General features: G+C 53.0%; 1 protein-coding gene across 2 annotated transcripts in view; it reads right to left on the reverse strand.

Moving 5' to 3' along the window:
- Positions 1-3,107: 3,107 nt before the first annotated feature.
- Positions 3,108-17,618, reverse strand: part of BCAP31 (B cell receptor associated protein 31) — a 31,744-nt gene continuing 17,233 nt past the window's right edge. The window contains exons 5-8 of one of the 2 annotated variants that reach the window (XM_037056914.1): positions 6,369-6,504; positions 5,385-5,493; positions 4,508-4,608; positions 3,108-3,509 (exon numbers count right to left, since the gene is read on the reverse strand). In XM_037056914.1, coding sequence (XP_036912809.1) covers positions 3,471-3,509; positions 4,508-4,608; positions 5,385-5,493; positions 6,369-6,504 — 385 coding nt within the window. In that variant the 3' untranslated portion in view covers positions 3,108-3,470. Of the gene's footprint in view, positions 3,510-4,507; positions 4,609-5,384; positions 5,496-6,368; positions 6,505-17,618 lie in introns of both variants that reach the window. The other variant, XM_037056913.1, reaches the window with a different exon arrangement.

Consider the following 17,618-nt stretch of genomic DNA (forward strand, 5'->3'; position numbering starts at 1 on the left):
CAAGACCATGGAGACCTGGCCGAGAGAGGTTTGGGTTGGGGGGTGTGCAAAAGCCTGACTGAAGTGGGATTACGGAAGGAGGAGTGGGACAATCCCAGTGTCCATTCATAGAGGAGTAAATGAACAAAATGTAGTCTAATCATACAGCGGAGTATTATTCAGCATTAAAAAGGAAAATATGACACAGGCTACAAGGATGAACCCTTGAGGACATTATGCTGAGTGGAAGAAGCCAGACACAGAGACAATCACTGTATGATTGCAGTCTCTGAGTCCTGTCCCGTTGTCATCCGCCCCCCCCCCCCCCCCCCCCCNCCCCCCCCCCCCCGCCCCGCCCACCCTCTTGGAGTTAACAAAAAGAGGCGGAGAGGGAAATGGCTGGTGCCAGGGGCTGGGAAGGAGGATGAGGGCGAGTGGTTTGTGGAGGCAGTCTCAGTTTTACAAGATGGAAAGTTCTGGGAATGGATGGTAGTGACGCACAATGATGTCTTTGATGCCACTGAACTGTAATCTTAAAAAATGGAAGTTTTAGGTTATATATATTTTACCACAACTTAAAAGAACAGGTGGGAAAGAACTGGAGACAATGACTCCATTCAGGTCCTTGTGGGCAGGACGTCAAGCACAGGAGGCTTCAGCGGCAGGTGAGAGCAGGGCCCTCCATCCAGTGTCACAGGAAGGAGGGCAGGATAAGGCATGGGCACAGGGGGTGGCCAGGGCCAGCCCAGTCCTCAGCTAAGGCAGGCCTGGGATGGGGGTCGAGGGTTGTTAGGAGCCTGGTGCTGTCTCTGGATAATCAGTCTGGGAAGAAGGGAAGGGGTGGCCCCTCAGAGAAAAGTGACTGCTCTTTGGGTCCTCCCAGGCGAATCCCTGCTCTTTCTATAGCAAGGCATGGTCCCTTAGCGAGGAGGGACTTCAGCCATCAACTGTACAGCCAGCGTGTACTCTGGTATGGGATGTTGCCATCAGCCATGCTCTGTCTAGGTCACCAAGAACCTGGACAGGGGACAGTTCCCCAGAGAGCTTGGGGAGGTCTTTACAGAGCCTGTGCGGGCACATAGGGAGGTGCCTCCCCAGCAGGCCCAGCCCTGTAGGACACCTGACAACCTGCTCTTCAGACCCAACCCCGGCCCCACCCTTCTCTTAAATGCTTCTCACTCCATAAACCCTCAGCCCTCGCCACGCCTGCAACTTCCAGAACCCCGAGTGCTGGCGGCTCCCAAACCCCCACCCTGGCTCTCCTGGGGTGAAAAGGCCCCTCATACTGCTGGTGCCCCCTGCCGGCAGGGCAGAGCCTGGAGTTGCCAGCAGGCCCGCTCTACTCCCTACCCACCCCAGGCTCACACCAACTCCTTAACTTCTCCACTCCCCCAAGGGTGGCATGCCTTGGCTCACATCTTTGTCACTTCTTGCCAAATGGCCTCTAAGCCACCTGCCACACCACCAAACACTCAGAAAACATCAACATCACAAAAAGAAAAGTAGAGCCCTGACGGGTGTGGCTTGGTTGGTTGGATGTCGTCCTACAAGGCAAAAAAAGGTTACCAGTTCTATTCCCAGTCGGGATACATGCCTGAACTACCAGTTCAGTCCCCAGGTGGGATGCATACAAGTGGCAACCAATCGGCTGTTTCTCTGTCACATCGATGTTTCTCTCCCTCTTTCTCCCTCCCTTCCCCTCTCTCTAAAAATGAACAAAACTTTTTACAAATAAAACTAAAAATAAAGAGAACTTGACAGAGATGGGAGTGTTCGGGCCGGGGCTAGGAGAGCTATGGGCAGGCACCATTTACTCAGGAAGCTGCCCCCTGTAGCAGGAGCTTATGAGAGATGACACTGGGACAGACGATCTAAGGGGGAGACAGGGAGGAAGTGGATCAGCCAGGCCAGCGAGGCAGGGACGCTGGCCTACAGACCCACTCAGAGAGGGAGGATGCTAGGGGAAAGGAACACTCAGGATCAACCAGAGGGGCTGCTGACAGAGGTTGGGCCTCCAGTCTAGACTGGGTGGGCACCTCGCTTGCCATCTCTGTCTGTCACCGCCAGCTAGGCAGCCTGCTCCTCTCTGCTAGGCCCAGGGCCAGACACTAAGGAGGGTCAGAGGTTGCCCGGGGCTGACCAGGGAAGAACTCAAAACCACACTGTCTGGACTCTGGCCTCTAGAAGTCTGCAGAAGGGTGAGGCCCAGGCCATCAAGGAACACTGTCCTATGACCAGCTTTCAGCCTTGGAGTAACAACCAGAGAGTGTCACCTGGGGGCCCCTCCCCAGCAGGCACCACCTCAAGAGGAAGGAAGAAATAAACACTGGAAAAGGGAGCCACTGGCCCAGGCCTGGCCGAGGCAAGAGGAGAATGAGTACAAGACTGGCCATGAGCATCACCATCTTATTGGAACTCCTTAATTCCAAAAGAGAACACCCTCCAACCTGCCCCTCGGGCTCCCCTCCCAGTCCTCAGGGCCAGCAGCCCTGGCCACCTCCGCCCCAGCTTGGTGGAGGCCACCTGTGGAAGCCAGCCTAGGGGGATGCTGAGGGGAAGTCTGCTGGAAGAATGGGCTCTCCAGGCAAACTGGCATGTTTGATATGTACTCCGAGCTGTACCCAACCAATCCAGAGCCCCTCCCTACCCCCCAGCTCTGCGCTGGGCCAGTCGTAGGTCACCACCAAGGGCGAGTCTCCTCTCTCAGCTGGCATTACTCAGAGGTCATCCTGCAAGTCTGGGGCGGGGCAGGGAGTGACTGGTGGCACTCTGCCACATTCTATCTGCCCTAAATGTGATGAACAGCACCCAGAGAAGGCAGGCAAACAAGACCCACTGTTTCCTGAGTCTAAGAAGCTCCTCTGGGTTCAGTGGCCAAACCCCAGGGTGGCAACAGGACAGACACACCCCAAGTGGCCATAAAGTGGAGCCTGGCCAGGGGATCAGAAGGCAGAGAAGGCAAGTATGAGCCTGGACCTCGCCCGGGATGCAGAGCCTTTAGGGGTTAGAGCAAAGCAAAAGAGAGCACTGGGAAGGGCAGAGACTGAGGGTCTCTGTCAGAGCTATCACTCCAGGGAGGGGGAGAAAGAGGCCTCCTTGTAGCCTCAGTTACACACATGCACCACGGAGACATCATAACAACCTTTATTGCCAAGAGAAACTCCACTCTGCCTGCTCCACCCACCCTCCTGCAGGACCAGAGAAAAGGGGCCTTAGAACCCCGAACATCAATGAGCAACAAAAAAGGGGGCTCAACCCAGTGGGAAGGAAGCCCCACTGCAAGGGTTCCAGGCGCCCGCCTTGCACCTGGTTGGCCAGGCGAGCAGCAAGCTGGTCCTGAGCGGGTGGAAATCTGGTCCCCTGTGCGGTGCTAGAACAAGAACTATAAGCGGTGCGGGGCGGGGGGAGGCAGTAAGCGCGGAGGGAGGCCTGGCTCTCAGGAAGCGGGGGGCTTGAGCCAGGCCACAGCCACATGTGGGAAGGAGGGGTCCTCACTCCTCCTTCTTGTCCGTGGGACCTTCTATCACCTCCTAAAAAGGAACAAAAATCACAAAGTACTGAGGTGATATACTCCTCCCCTTGGCCCTCTAGCCCCTCCACCCCAGAGGTCCAGCATGGTACTCATTTTCCCCAAATGACAGGTATCCAGGTGAAGAAAGGACCCCCCTCAGCAGTACCCAAAGGCCTACAAGGGTGGGAGTAGCCTCGTTCTAGTGAAGGCCTTGACCCTGACGCCAGCTAACCCTGAACCAACACCCCATCTTGGGCCCCACCCTACTCCAGCCCCAATGCCCATGGCAGCCTCAGCTTTCCAGTCCCTTCCGAGCCCTAGGCCAGGCTCTTCCCAACTCTACACACCTTTTACAGTTCCTGCCAGTGACTACCCTACACTGAGGCTGCTGGCCCCCTCTGAGGGCTGGGCACTCCCCTTCGACTACTGTGGTGCCCAAATTTGGGCTGCCAAGTACCGAGACAAGCTATCAGAACTCAGGAGTGTTTACTTGGCCCTCAGGCCCAATTTCCTGGCCACCTGCACTTCCAGATGTAGCCAGTCTGAGGCTCAGACCAGGCCTGGGGGCACAGGTAATGGCAATGTCTAGCATCTGCTGGGGTGAGAGGCGCTGCAATGCCCCAAGCTTTTTGCACCCTGCAGCCCCTACAGAAGGCAGGCTGGCAGCTAGTCCTGGAGCATCGCCTGTATGCCTCTGTCTGCTTCTTGATGAGGCCCCTTCAGTGGACTTGGACTGGAATTGAGGGCCCCATACCACAGGCTGAAAGGGGGGGTGGTGTCACACAATGGAAAGAGTTCCTTTCAAGAGCAGTGATTCTGGGCATGAGGCCAACCCCACTGCCGAGACCACCTTAGCAGCAACGGAGAAAGGGGGAGTGAGAAAGGGAGCAGCCCCCCACTGCCAATGCCTCCTGAAGAGCCTACAGCAGGAGAGCAGTGGCCTCCCAGAGCACAGGGACGAGCTGGCAGGGTGAAAGGGGGCCTTGCATCCAACAGAGCGGGCCAAGGCATGCTGACCTGCAGTCTCGTGTGCTCCTCCAACAGGCGGTCATACTCCTTGGTCAGGCCCTCGGACTGCTTCCGCATGGCCAGAGTCTCGTTTTCAGCTTTCTCTAGTTCTGGGGATGCAAGTGATGGAGAAAGGAAAATGAAAAGGCTGGGACTAAGGAGAAAAATCCCGCTTGCTGCTGACACCAAATATGGATCCTTGATCTGTCCCTGGTGGGGTCTAGACCACTCCTCTCAAGACGGCTGCCTTGGAAACCCCGATTGGGGAAGCTGGCCAACAAAACTGGGGGGAATGGGAAAATACCAAGGACCTCCCCAGCCCCTTTAATGAAGGTACCCCAAGTGGCTTTTGGAACCAGCAGTGATTTCACAGAGTGTGGGGGCATGGGACAAACATTCTGAGAACATGGGGATGAGCTCAAGAAGCAGGGCGTGCGCGCATTCCCAGCCTGGAGGCTGAGAACAGGAGAGGTATGTGGGGAGAGGCCTTCAGGAAGGGAGCGTCTGGGAACTCGCAGTGGGGTTTTTGGGAACATCTCAACCAGCTCTCATGCAGTCCCGAGTTCTTTCCTTCCCTACCCACAAGCCCCTGCTGACAATGATGCCAATATGCCTTACCTGGGTGGCCCTAGGTGAGGGGCTCTGGAATTAGTTTGCAGGCCTCTGGGACTCCCAGGGCCGTCCTCAGAGGAACCCCGCACGCACCGCTGAACCACTGAGCCCCACAGGCTGTCTACGCTGGATGAGCGGGGTGCCATTTGTTTGTTTTCACCCAACTCCTAAGCCTGCATGTTTGTCATTAATACTCTGGCACGAGAGCGGTGGCAGCCACCAGAGGAGGCTCCAGACTTCTGGGGCCCAGGGGACACCTGAGGACAATGCTCACTTTGCTTGGTGATGGCCAGCTCATCCTTCAGCTTCTGCAGATCAGCCTCCAAGTCACTGTTCACTAACTCCAACTTCACCTCCCTGGCAGTCAACCCGCCTGCAGTTTCCTAGGAAGAGTGCCAAGGGTCTGGTTACTTGGGAGGAACAGAGGGCAGGGAAGGAGGGGCAGGTGAGGGAGGGAGGAAGGGAGGCACTCCAGCACCGTCCTTCCCACTGAGCTGTGATTCCTCAAGCTGCCTGGGCACTTGCCCCTTCGGAAATGTCAGCATGGAATTGGGCCACTGCTTCTCCCCAACTACTCGGCAAAGGCCAGAGCCAGCAGGGCCACCTGTTGCGGCTCACAGGCCACATGCCCTGCCCACCCTGGTCCCCAGCCCTGCCTCCTTTTCTCAGCCACTCCTCAGAGTTTACCGGCCCACCCAATGACTCAATTTGCTGTCATGTGGGGATTGCTGTCAGTCACTCCCAAGCGACCAATGCTCCTCCTTCCTTCCCCCAAGCTCCACAGCTCACTCTGGCCAAGGAACTCCAAACTCACCCCAGCTCATCCAGCTCTATCCTGCCTCAGAATCCAAGCCCATGAGCCTCCTTCCCAGCTTGGCTCACACCTCACCTCTTCTCACAGGCCTTCTAGGACCGGCCACACCTCATCCCTGCCTTGCCCCCAGCTGACAGCAGTGTTCTTCTGTGCTAACTCACCCATGGGTCACAGCACAGGGCTCAGTTCCCTAGGAGTCTGTTTTATCAGGAAAGAATCTGACCTGAACGTAGCAGGTAGAGGTGAGAGAGCAAAAAGAGCACCCCTACCCTTTCCCCCAGTCCCCCAGGCCCCTCCTACACATGCCCCCACTGAAAACTGCCCCTCTGCCTGTCCACCCAATTCCTCAGATTTTCCAACAACCACAGTGTCACTGATAGGCTCCACTGGCCACTGTGGCCCATAAAGAATGTCACATGGTGGGGTCACGCAGGCAGAACTCACCTTCTTCAGCTCGGCATTCTCTTCCATGTACTTCTTGGCCGCCTCACTAGCACTCTCTGCCTGCTTTTTAAAGGCTTCATTGGAGGCCAGCAGCGTGGCCTGCTGGGAGATGAGAGTCACCAGGCGTCTAAGTAGGCTGTGATTGTTTACAAAAGAGAGAAGTGAGCAAAAGGAAGAAATGGCTGACATGAATTTCTCTTGGTTGTTCCCGCCCCATGCCTGCCTCCAGCCTAGACTTGCCTCCTTGGATTGCCAGGGCAGCCAAGTGAGACACTACAGGCCTGAATCTAGCAACATGAGGGAAAAGGTGAACCAGGAGCTGTCCTCTGCACCATAATGATTAACACTGCCCCCAAACGGCAGGCACAGGAAGTGTGACTGGACTCCCAGGCCGGGTGAGCTACAGGACGAGGGCCCAGAACTGGGCATTTTCCAGGTCAGGACCTGGAGGAACAGAGCCAGAGCGGTGCCATCTTCCTCACTGGGAGGCCAGGGTCACCCTGTGAACCAAGAGCAGCTAGTACCTGGGGCGCTTGCAAAAGGACAGCTAAATCCTCACACCTATCTTGTGAGGTAGGGTGATCATCACCCCCATTTCACGGAGGGGAAACTGAGGCTCAACAGACTAAAGCAACTGGTCAAGGTCAAGAGCCAGAAATGGATATGGCTGAAAGTCCCCACTTCTGTCTGACCCCAAGACCTGAGCTGGGAACAACTACACATCCTAAATTTCCAGGGACCGGCTCCCAGGCCAACTGAGATGGAAACGACTCCTCTCTCTCCACCCCCTTCCCAAACACGTTCTGCAGGCAGCTGCCAGAACACATCTGTTAGATAACATTGCCACACAGAGATCCTCCGGGGCTAGGGGAACAGAAACAAAGCATCGGGGCCAGACCAACCGTGAGAAGCAATCCGGCAGCAGCTGGGGCACGTGCCTCTCCACTTCCTGAAGTTACCCTCCAACGGTCAAAACCGAGGAATGGGGATGGACAGGATGACTTTCCCCACACACCTGGGGCAGGGACCCAGGCCAATCATAGCTTAGAGCAAGCAACAGTATGTGCAGGAGCTCTGGGCTTGAAGAGGGAAACACTCTGCTTTGCTCAGGCCCATTCCCAGGCCAAGTCATTGTATCCAGCCCCACCAGCCAGCCTTTGTGGGGTTCTCACGGATACCTGCTGCTCAGAGAACCAGAGAGAAGAAGCAAGCTCTTGCTGTCAGGACACCCAGGCCAGAGGGCACAGAACCTAGCACTTTCCAGGTCAGGACCTGGACATGCCAGAGCAACCTGGGCCCTGGCAGAACTGCTGTCAGAAACAAGCACTTAGTGGGGAACAAGCTCCATGAGACATGAGACGCCTACTGTGCTTCCTGGTTTCGGAATAGGTTCCAGGGGCCCCTGGCAGTACTGGGAGATCCAGGCCACTGGCTCCTGGCAGGAGGGCAGAGTTTCCAATGACATGTGCTCTCTAAAATTAGCAGCCGGGACCTCGTGGCCCAGGGCTCAGGTTTCCCTGTCTCAGCCCCTGACTGCCCACCAGCCTGCCCCCCACTGGGCTGGAGCCCTGGAGGTGGAGGGAGCTCCCAGGTACCTCAGAAGCCAGAGAGAAGCAAAATCCATGACTCACAGAGGCAGTGGAAGTGACTGGAGGGGCCCTAAAAGAAAGGCAAGTCTGACTAAGCCCCAATCTCCCAGCACGGAGTGCTCAAGCCAATCCCCAGCTGGAGTGGGGAGGGGTCAGGGAATGTGTGCCACCTGGTGGACCCAGCAAGCAAAGCTGGAGAGGTAAGCCCAAGGGTGACACTTTCCCTTAGGCCCGCCCCCAACAAAGCTGGGCAGGCAGCTGACTCGGGCAGAACTCCAGCAGTGTTATGTGTGACCACGGGTGTCACCCTAGTTACCCAGGGAGGTTGGGCCCAGGGTGGTGGTGGCAGCGATGACAGCAGCAGCACAGCAGGGACCTGGCTCCCTTTGGTGCCCTCCCAGCCCATCCCCAGCTATGAAGCACCTTTGTTGCCAAAAGGAGTCTGGGCACACACACACAGAACCCAGCACAAGAGCCGTCCGGGGCCTTCCCTAAGCCTCAGCCTGCTAGGCTCCCCGCTTGAGCTTGCAGCCCTTAGGGTCTCTCCGTCAGTGCAGGGCAAGCACCACCCCCAGCCTTCACATGTGTTTCATGCCATCTTTTGTACCATCCACGTTTTTTCCCTTCCTTCCTGTTAGACCTGTTCCTCCAACCTGGCCCAGGAAGTTTCTGGGTAATTCTTCCCTCCAGGAGCCTCACTTCTCACTGCTCTCCCTCCTGCCAACCCAAGCAACTCCCCTCTCCCCCCTCCACTGCTAAACCTATGCCAACCTAGGCTACAGTCTGGCCAAGCCACCAGCAGTCCCACCAGTGCCACAGCTGCCCAACCCAAGGAACGCCCTAGAGTCCTGGAGGTGTGCTCACTCTGCAGCACTTGGAACAACCAACAAGTCTGCCTTGCAGAATTTTCCCCTGCCCTTGATTCAAGCAGCACTGGCAGCCTGCCAATCTCTTCCTTGACAGGGTTTGTCTCAGTCCAGACCCTTATGCCCAACTGCCTACTAGACCGAGGCTCCTGAGTATCCCCAAAACACGCCTCACACAGCCTGTGTCCATGAGGGCTGGACCACTCCTGCACCTCCCAAGCTCTCAGACCTGCACCCCACCTTAGGCCCCACCCCTCATCTAGTTCTATCCATGTCATCCCATCAGCAATGGGGAGGGCCTTCGCCAATTCTGTCCTGGTTCAAACAGCGACCAACTGGCCTCCCTACCGGACTGTATGCGTCATGATCCATGTCTTGAGGGTAGCCAGAGTAATCTTTCCCCAAGATGACCTGATCGTGTCATCCCTGTGCTTCCATCCCTCCAGCGCCCGTCCTCAGCCTCGGGCCTATGCCTGGCACACAGCTCTCTTCTCTAGTAACACCAAACCACCGGCGCTTCTTGGAACACGTGGGGTTTGCACTGGTCTTGTCTCTGTGACACTGCACTCAGCCCTCTAGTCTGCAATGGCTCCTCCCCTTCTATTTAGGAACTCTTGCTGACAATCTAGTTTGACTCAGCTCAATCACTAGCTGCCCCCAACATGCCTCTCCAGACCACCCAGCGAGACTCCCATCTGGCTGCATTGTTCTCCTTATTTTTCTGCATCATTTGTCTTCTGTCTGGCTGCCCAGCTACAATGCCTTCAGGCCACGGACTGCAGCTTTGATCTCTAGAAAGTACCCCCAAAGCCTTGGAGATAACCTCCCCACTCTCACGTGTGTGACGCTACACCTCGTGGTAGGGCCGGATACTGGTCTGGGGCCCTAGCTCTCCTCCAACCTAGCTGCACTGAGGGGTACACAGAAGCCAGAGCTTACCAGTGCAACAACAGGGTGACAGAAAACAGCAGCAGGAAGGCACCAAGTCAGACCCGTGTGGATGAGCAAGCCAGGCTTGTGACTGCAGTGGTAGCTGAGAAGGCACTCAGGGAAGTATTTATCACCACAGCTGGGGGCAGAACCCAGTGCCCTGGACAGAATCCAGAGTATTCCCACTGGGCCCCAGGCTAAGCCAAGAACAGTACTCCCTAGGCAGGCCAACTAGACCGGCCCAGGAGCTGGCCTTTTAGAACTCTTGCTGCCCCTCCACCATACTCTTGCACCTGCCCTACACTTGCCCATCAAGATCCAGCTCCGAAGCCCTCCCAAACACATCAATGATCCCTTGTGTGTCCCTTGGGGCTGAGTCTCCACCAGGCCCACGATGGAAAGTATTGAGCTTCAGACTCTTTAAGTCTCAACAGCCTTGGAGATGTCAGCCTGGAGAAAAAGATGAGGTATGCGTCTCCCGGTCCTGCTGGTTAGCCTCCACTGTTCTCAGCTTTACCACCCAAGTACTGTTACGCAGTAACTGCTCTTAGCTAGCCATTTCCAGAAAACAGGTCAGACAGAACTCAGGGGCCAAAGGGATATCTCAAAGGCACAGGGCTGACAGAAGGGCCCATGTTCCAGGTTAAATGCACCCAATGACAGAGGGAGAAGCCAGCACATGAACCTTGAGAGAATCCAGATGTGTCCTTGGCAGACAAATATCCCCAAACACCTGATTTCAACACAGGATTCTTGGTAAGATGTTTTTGGGTGTTTCTGGACACTGAGTGGGGCTCTCACACTTTTATGAAAGGTTGAATAAACAAGAGAAGGCAAGACAAAGCCAATGTCTGTATGGACACTAGAGAAACAGAGCCAATCATATCAAGTGGGGGAGAAGTGCCTCATGTGCTCTTTGCACCAATTCTGTCTCCCTCCTGTGGACAAACAGGAAATAGGACAAGAACAACGGGGAAGGTCCTTCCAAGTTCTGAATAGGATATTCTATGGCTTTGGTGGAACCCCATCCCTGTTGCTGATCCTGCCCACCTAGTATTTACCAGGCACCTCCTACGTGCCACTCCCTCAGGTGAGTTGGGTCACTCAGTCCTTGGGATCCCACCACAGCACAGGTAGGCAGGGAGCTCCCCTTCACCCTGCTGCCCCTGTACAAGTGGGAAGCTGGTGTCACAGCACCACCTATTGACTCTCCAGGGTGACTACAGACCTGCCCCAGGCAGGGCTCCCCATGACAGGTGGATTCTGGGTAAATCTGCCCCAGCTGTCCAGGAAAACACAGGAGGCTGCCCTGGCAAAGAACCAAAAGCCAGGTGATGCCCAGGGAAGGCTTTGGGAACTATAATAACAGGGCAGAAGCTACTCCAGGAAACTCTCACCCTAAAGAGCCTAGGGTGATGAAAATGAGGCAGCAAATTAGAACTCAAAAAGATCCAGGGATAGCCCTAGGCTGGTGTGGCTCAGTGCATTGAGTGCTGGCCTGCAAACTGAGAGGTAGCTGGTTCAATTCCCAGTCAGGGTACATGCCTCAGTTTTGGGCCAGGTCCCCAGTAGGGGATGAGCAAGAGACAACCAATCCATGTATCTCTCATACATTGATGTTTCTCTCCTCCCTTTCCCTCTAAAAGTAAATAAATAAAAACCTTTAAAAAAAAAGAAGAAGAAGATCCAGGGATAACTTTCCCACAGAGCTGCTGATTTAACATTTTTTAAAGTATTTTATTTATTTATTTTTAGAGAGAGGGTAAGGGATGGAGAAAGCATGAGAGAGAAACATCACTGTGTGGTTGCCTCTAATGTGTAACCTTCTAGGAACCTGGCCTGCAACCCAGGCATGTGCCCTGACTGGGAATTGAACCAGCGACCCTTTGCTTCACAGGCCCGTGCTCAATCCACTGAGCTACACCAGCCAGGGCTGATTTAACATCTTGGCATACCCCTTTTAGGCTCCCTCTAAGCCCTGGAGCAGAGGCTGTAGAAAATGAGAAGGGGGAAATGCTTCTGTGGCAACTCCAGATGAAGACCCAGATGGCTGTCAGCACCCTGAGGACAGCAAAACCAGCTAGCTAGAGAGGGAGGGGGCAGGGGCATGCAGCCAGTCCTCCCAGCCTCTGCCTGTCCTCCATATTCTTGAGCTGAAGAGAGCCAGTGGACAGAAGTAGGCTGTGTTTCTAGAGTTTTTGTAGTATACCTTCTGGAAACAGGCTGATGGATTCTGTGTAAACTGGGGGAGAGAGACCAGCTGAAAGAGCTCAGAGAACCTGGGCAAAAATATTCCAATACTAGCTGACTCCAACTAAAACATACTGTTAGCCCGCCTGGATACTGGAGAAGCAACCCTGAAGGCATGGCAGGGAGAGGGCTATCACCCGTGTGTGTGCCCCGCATGACCCTAGAGTCCAGAGCAAATAAGGCAGTGCCTCCAGCAGAAGACCTAATGCGCCCAGAGCCCAAGGGCAGGGAGCGGAGTAAAGGATAAGAGGTGGCTTCAGCTGTGCTGTCCAATATGAAGGCCACCAAATCCAAACCCAGCTCCTCAGTTACACAAGCCACACTCCCGCCAGTTAAGAGTGTTTTCATCTTGCAGTGATTGGTTTGAAGGAACACGTTAGTCCCTTCTCATCCAGAACCCTGCTCTACACTCCCCCAACCTCTGCCTTTATGCCACAAAGGCTGGAGTCCTCAGACTCCCCTTTTCTGAGAGAAAGGGGGCTTCTTGAAAGGGTAGGCTTTCAATGAACTTGCAGTCAAGAAGACAGAACTCCTGCTTACTTGGCACCTAGCCCCAAAGGTAATTCACTGTTTGTTCTTAGTGTGAGGAAGAGAATTCTTTGGCCAGAATCAAGTAGCTGAGCAGACAATCTGTATTTTTAAAAGCCAATGCTAGACTTCCAGGCAAGACAGAGGCACAGGTAGATACACTTTGCCTCCTTGCACAACCAAAAGGAAGACAACAACAAATTTAAAAACAAAAAACCAGAACTGCCAGAAAAATCAAACAGTATGCAAGCCCGACAACCAAGGAGTTAAAGAGGGAACATTCACCCAGACTGGTAGGAGGGGCAGAAATGGGCAGCTGGGGCGGAGAGTACTCGAGGCAAGGTGGCGGCTGGAGGGCTGGAGGGCTGGAGGACTGGAGGACTGGAGGACCAGGGCGGGTAAGGCTGCGGTTGGCAGACTGGGCGGTCCCACATTTGTGTGCAGATAAACCAGGAGAAACAACTGGGGAGAAAGACAGATTACACAACCCAGGGTTCCAGTACAGGAAAATAAAGCCTCAAAATCTCTGACTGAAAAATCCCAAGTGTTGGGACATCAGGAGAAACTCCCAGCTTCATAGGAGAGTCTGCTGGAGAGACTCACAGAATCCTAGGACGTACACAAACCCATCCATCCAGGAATCAGCACCAGAAGAGCCCAATTTGCTTGTGGGTAGTGGCAGAAGCAACTGAAAGCCTGCTGAGAGCTGAGCAAGCTGCTCTGTTCCCTCTCTGACCTCCCCCCACATACAGCACCACAAGGCAGCAACGTGGGTTGTCCAGCCCTGGAAAATACCTAAGGCTCCATCCCTTACTATGTAACAGGCACACTGAGCCAAAAAAAAAAAATATGGCCCAAATGAAAGAACAGATCAAAGCTCCAGAAAAAATACAACTAAGTGACAAAGAGATAGCCAACCTATCAGATGCACAGTTCAACCTATCAGATGCACAGAGATAGCCAACCAATCAGGATGTTCACAGAAATGGTTGAGGATGGTCGCAAAATAGAGGAAAAAGTGAAGGCTATGCAAAGTGAAATAAAGAAAAATGTACAAGAAAAGAACAGTGATGGAAAGGAAACCAGGACTCAAATCAATGGTTTGGACCAGAAGGAAGAAGTAAACATTCAACCAGAACAGAATGAAGAAACAAAAATTCAAAAAAACAAGGAGAGACATAGGAACCTCTACGACAACTTTAAACATACCAACATCCAAATCATAGGGGTGCCAGAGGAGAAGAGGAAGAACAAGAAACTGAAAACTTATTTGAAAAAATAATGAAGGCCCTGGCTGGTGTAGCTCAGTGGATTGAGCACGGGCCTGTGAACCAGACAATCGAGGTTCGATTCCCAGTCAGGGCATATGCCTGGGTTGCAGGCCAGTTCCCAGCAGGGGCCAGTTCCCAGCTGGGGATGCACAAGAAGCAACCATACATTGATGTTTCTCTTCCTCTCTCCTTCCCTTCCCCTCTAAAGATAAATAAATAAAATATTTAAATAAAAATCATGAAGGAAAACTTCCCCAATCTGGCAAAGGAAATAGCCTTCCAGGAAGTCCAGGAAGCTCAGAGAATCCCAAACAAGGTGGACCCAAGGAGGAAACACACCAAGCTACATCATAATCAAATGACCCAAGAGTCAACAGACAGATGGATCATGTGGAACTGCAGGCCAAAGGTCCCTCTGCTGGGGCTTCTACAGCAGTTTTCCTCCAAGTAAATCACTGGGATTTTAAGAATACCTTAGTTACTTTTCCTAGATACCAATTTAAACAAATACATTGTAAAGAACAAAAACACAACCCTAAAAGGTAATCAGGGAAGTGTGAGCAAGCACTAATGAGTTTATGTTATTAAGGAGTTACCATAAAGTTCTTGTGAGATGGTAGCTCTTTTCAAAGTGATAAACCAAAATATTATTTTGTCTGTAAACATAGCTGGGATTTGCTTCAAAATAATCCAGAGCCAGGGGATAGTGGGAGATGGGGATAGATAAAACAAGACTGGCCGGGCAAGATTTATTGCTGAAGCTAGGTGATATTCACGGGGACCATTCTATTCTGCCCCTACATGTGTTCGTGCTTTCTACATCAACTAAGCAAGCAGCTGGCCCCCGAGTATCCCATAGCACCATCCAACTGGATGCCTGGGGCCCCAAGGACACCTCAGTTTGCCTGCTTCCAACTGTTTTTGCTTTCTCCCCACATTTTTTCTTTTTATGTCTCCAACTCTTATTTAGCCTCTGCCTGGGGAAGCCGTTCTCCTGACGTGCTCTTGCTGCAGTACCTGTCCTCTCTGTCTCACTCTACTCTGCCACTGCTCCATGCCCAGCCCAGAACGTAAGACCCCTGAAAGCCAAAAGCAGGTCTTCTCTTCTATTCTAGTGGCATAGTCTACCACTCCAGTGGGAAAAAACCCACAAAACTCTGTCACTACTGGGGGTGATACTGATAAAAGCTATCATTTACTTCATACTCAAGTGCCAAGCATGATGCTGCAACCATAACCTGAGTCACCTCGATCCTTACACTAATCACCCGAGAGAGGTATCTTCATCCCTGTTCTACAGGTAAGGGAAAGGCTCAGAGAGGGCAAGTGACTTACCCAAAGTCACACAGCTAGCCAGTAACAGACTCAGGATGCCAACCCAGGCCCAATTCCAAAACCCACTCTCACCATGCCGCATTCGCATCCTCTTAGGGTCCTAGACATGTTTTCACTAGCCCCCCTGGGAGTCCTGCCAACAGAGCTCTGACATGGAGAGACTGAAGCAGGGTCTGTGGAGGGCCACAGGGAGTGGTCATGTCCTGAAGGATCTGAGCATCAGGCCTATATACCAAAGGTGCTATGAAGGCACTAGAATCAGGGGGTGGTGGGATCAGTTTGACATGACAGAAAAGTCACTTGGCTAAGGGAACAAGGCTGGCAGCGGGAAGCCCCACCATGGCAGTGGTTCCCAGGACAATGAGGACAAAGCACTCAGGAGGGGAGATACCTAGGCTGTGAAACAAGGGCAGTTTCAGTTTTACAAGATGAATTGGGTCCTGGAGGTTGGTTGTACAAAGTGTGCACAGACTCAACACTACTGACCTATCCATTTACAAATGGTTCAGATGGTCAACTCAAGGTTATGTGTAATTTGCCACAATTTCAAAAAACACCATAGAATCAAGGGAATCACATGTGGTAAGACAGAAGGAAAGGCAGAGCACCCCCGGGCTTCTGGGCTGACAGTACGCCATCCTGCTGACCTTCCCCTCCTACCCCCTGGTTTCCTCATTCCTTATGAGGGGCCTCACTGGCTGCCCTCCCTCCCGTGTATGCATGCACTGCAGGTGGTCCTCCGGCTTCTGCCACAGCACATCAGCTTCAGAGGCTTGGTGTCCCTGCTAGCTCCTCCTCCTCTGTCTCCCATCAAACCTCTCAAACCTGTTCCCCACTCTCAACTCATGCTACCACACCCTGGTTCAGGCTGCCAGCAGCTCACTCCAGCGACCCACAACTTGGTCTCCTTACTCCCAGGCTGCTCCACTCCATCCCATGCACTGTCGCCAAATATGAACACACAACTCTGACCACGATGTAGCTAGCACCCCTGGAAAAACACAGCACTCTACCACATGGAGAATGAGGACAAACTCATTCAAAATCCTCTAGCCTGTCTCTGGCCACTCCTGACCCATCCACCCTGCTCTGCCTCCCTCCCCAACTTAGCTAGTGCCCATGGACATTTAGGTACCTGCCTACCAGTGATACACATGCAAACACCAACAAAAGAGACAGTAAGGGGGACCTGGACACTGGGAACAGGATCAGGAGGCCCACAAAACCTGGCCTGGCTGAAGCACACACAAAATGACAACTGAGAGGGGTTTCCCACTGTTTCTGGTTATCAGAAAAAAAACAGAGAAGGCAGGCTTGGTGTTGGCTAGTGGGGAATTAGTTAAACCGTAAGAATGCTGGAGAGAGAGAGTGGTTGTTCCAGAACAATGTTCATGATAAACTCAGTGGAAAACACAAGTCCCCACATGACAGTTACAGCTTGACCCAGTTTTTTTTTAATCCCTACCCGAGGATATGTTTATTGATTTCGGAGAGAGAGAACTGCAGAAAGAGGGGATGGGCGGAGAGAGAGAGAGAGAGAAGTATCGATCAGTTGCTTCCTATATGCAACCCGACCAGGGACAGGACTTGCAACCTTTTGGAGTACAGGATGGTGCTCCAACCAACTGAGCGACCTGGCCAGGGCACCCAAGGCACCCGGTTTCCAAGAAGCCTGTGTAATCTGTAGGGAAAGTAGCCTGGTGTGACGGTCACACCTGAAATCTGAGTTCTCAGCTCTGCCAATGTGAACTGGCAGAGTTCCTCTTGAGTTCCTCTCTGGGAACTCAAGAGAAGCTTCTGAATGTCTCTGAACCTCAGTTTTTTCTTCACAGAGCTACTGTAAAGATTAACACATGCTTAGCACATAGAATGCTTAAGAAATGGTAGCTGCTCTTAGGCATAGAAAAGTCCAGAAAGATATACAGCAAAAGTATGTAAGTCAGCAGTGGTAACGGTAGCATTTCAGAGAACTTCTTATTTATTGAAAACCTCATCTTTCAGCCCTGGATGGTGTGTCTCAGTGGATTGAGTGCTGGCCTGTGATCCAAAGGGTCACCGGTTTGATTCCCAGTCAGGGCACATGCCTGGGTTGCAGGCCAGGCCCCCAGTAGGGGGCGTGCTAGAGACAACAGCACACTGATGTTTCTCTCCCTCTCTTTATCCCTCCCTTCCCCTTTGTCTAAAAATAAAATTAAAAAATTTTAAAAACCTCATCTTCTCCCAAGGGGTGTGTGCTGCCAAATGACTTAATCTCCAGATGTACAAAAAAGACTAAAAGATTATAGTCATCAGACTCTTAAAACTAAGACTAATGGGGACATACAGGCAGGGAAATTTTAAGCTTACAGATTGTGCAGGCACGTTCCTACCAAAAGTCAAACAATAACTCCTCCGGGGGGGGGGGGCGGGGGGAAGCAGCCTACTATCCGGCCTACAGCCAGAGGCAGGCTGAAAACCAATGACTTAGTGCTAAGAGATCAC

Source organism: Sturnira hondurensis, unplaced genomic scaffold (genome assembly GCF_014824575.4).
Source record: "Sturnira hondurensis isolate 20B ecotype Veracruz unplaced genomic scaffold, ASM1482457v3 Scaffold0009229, whole genome shotgun sequence".
Lineage (NCBI taxonomy): Eukaryota > Metazoa > Chordata > Mammalia > Chiroptera > Phyllostomidae > Sturnira > Sturnira hondurensis.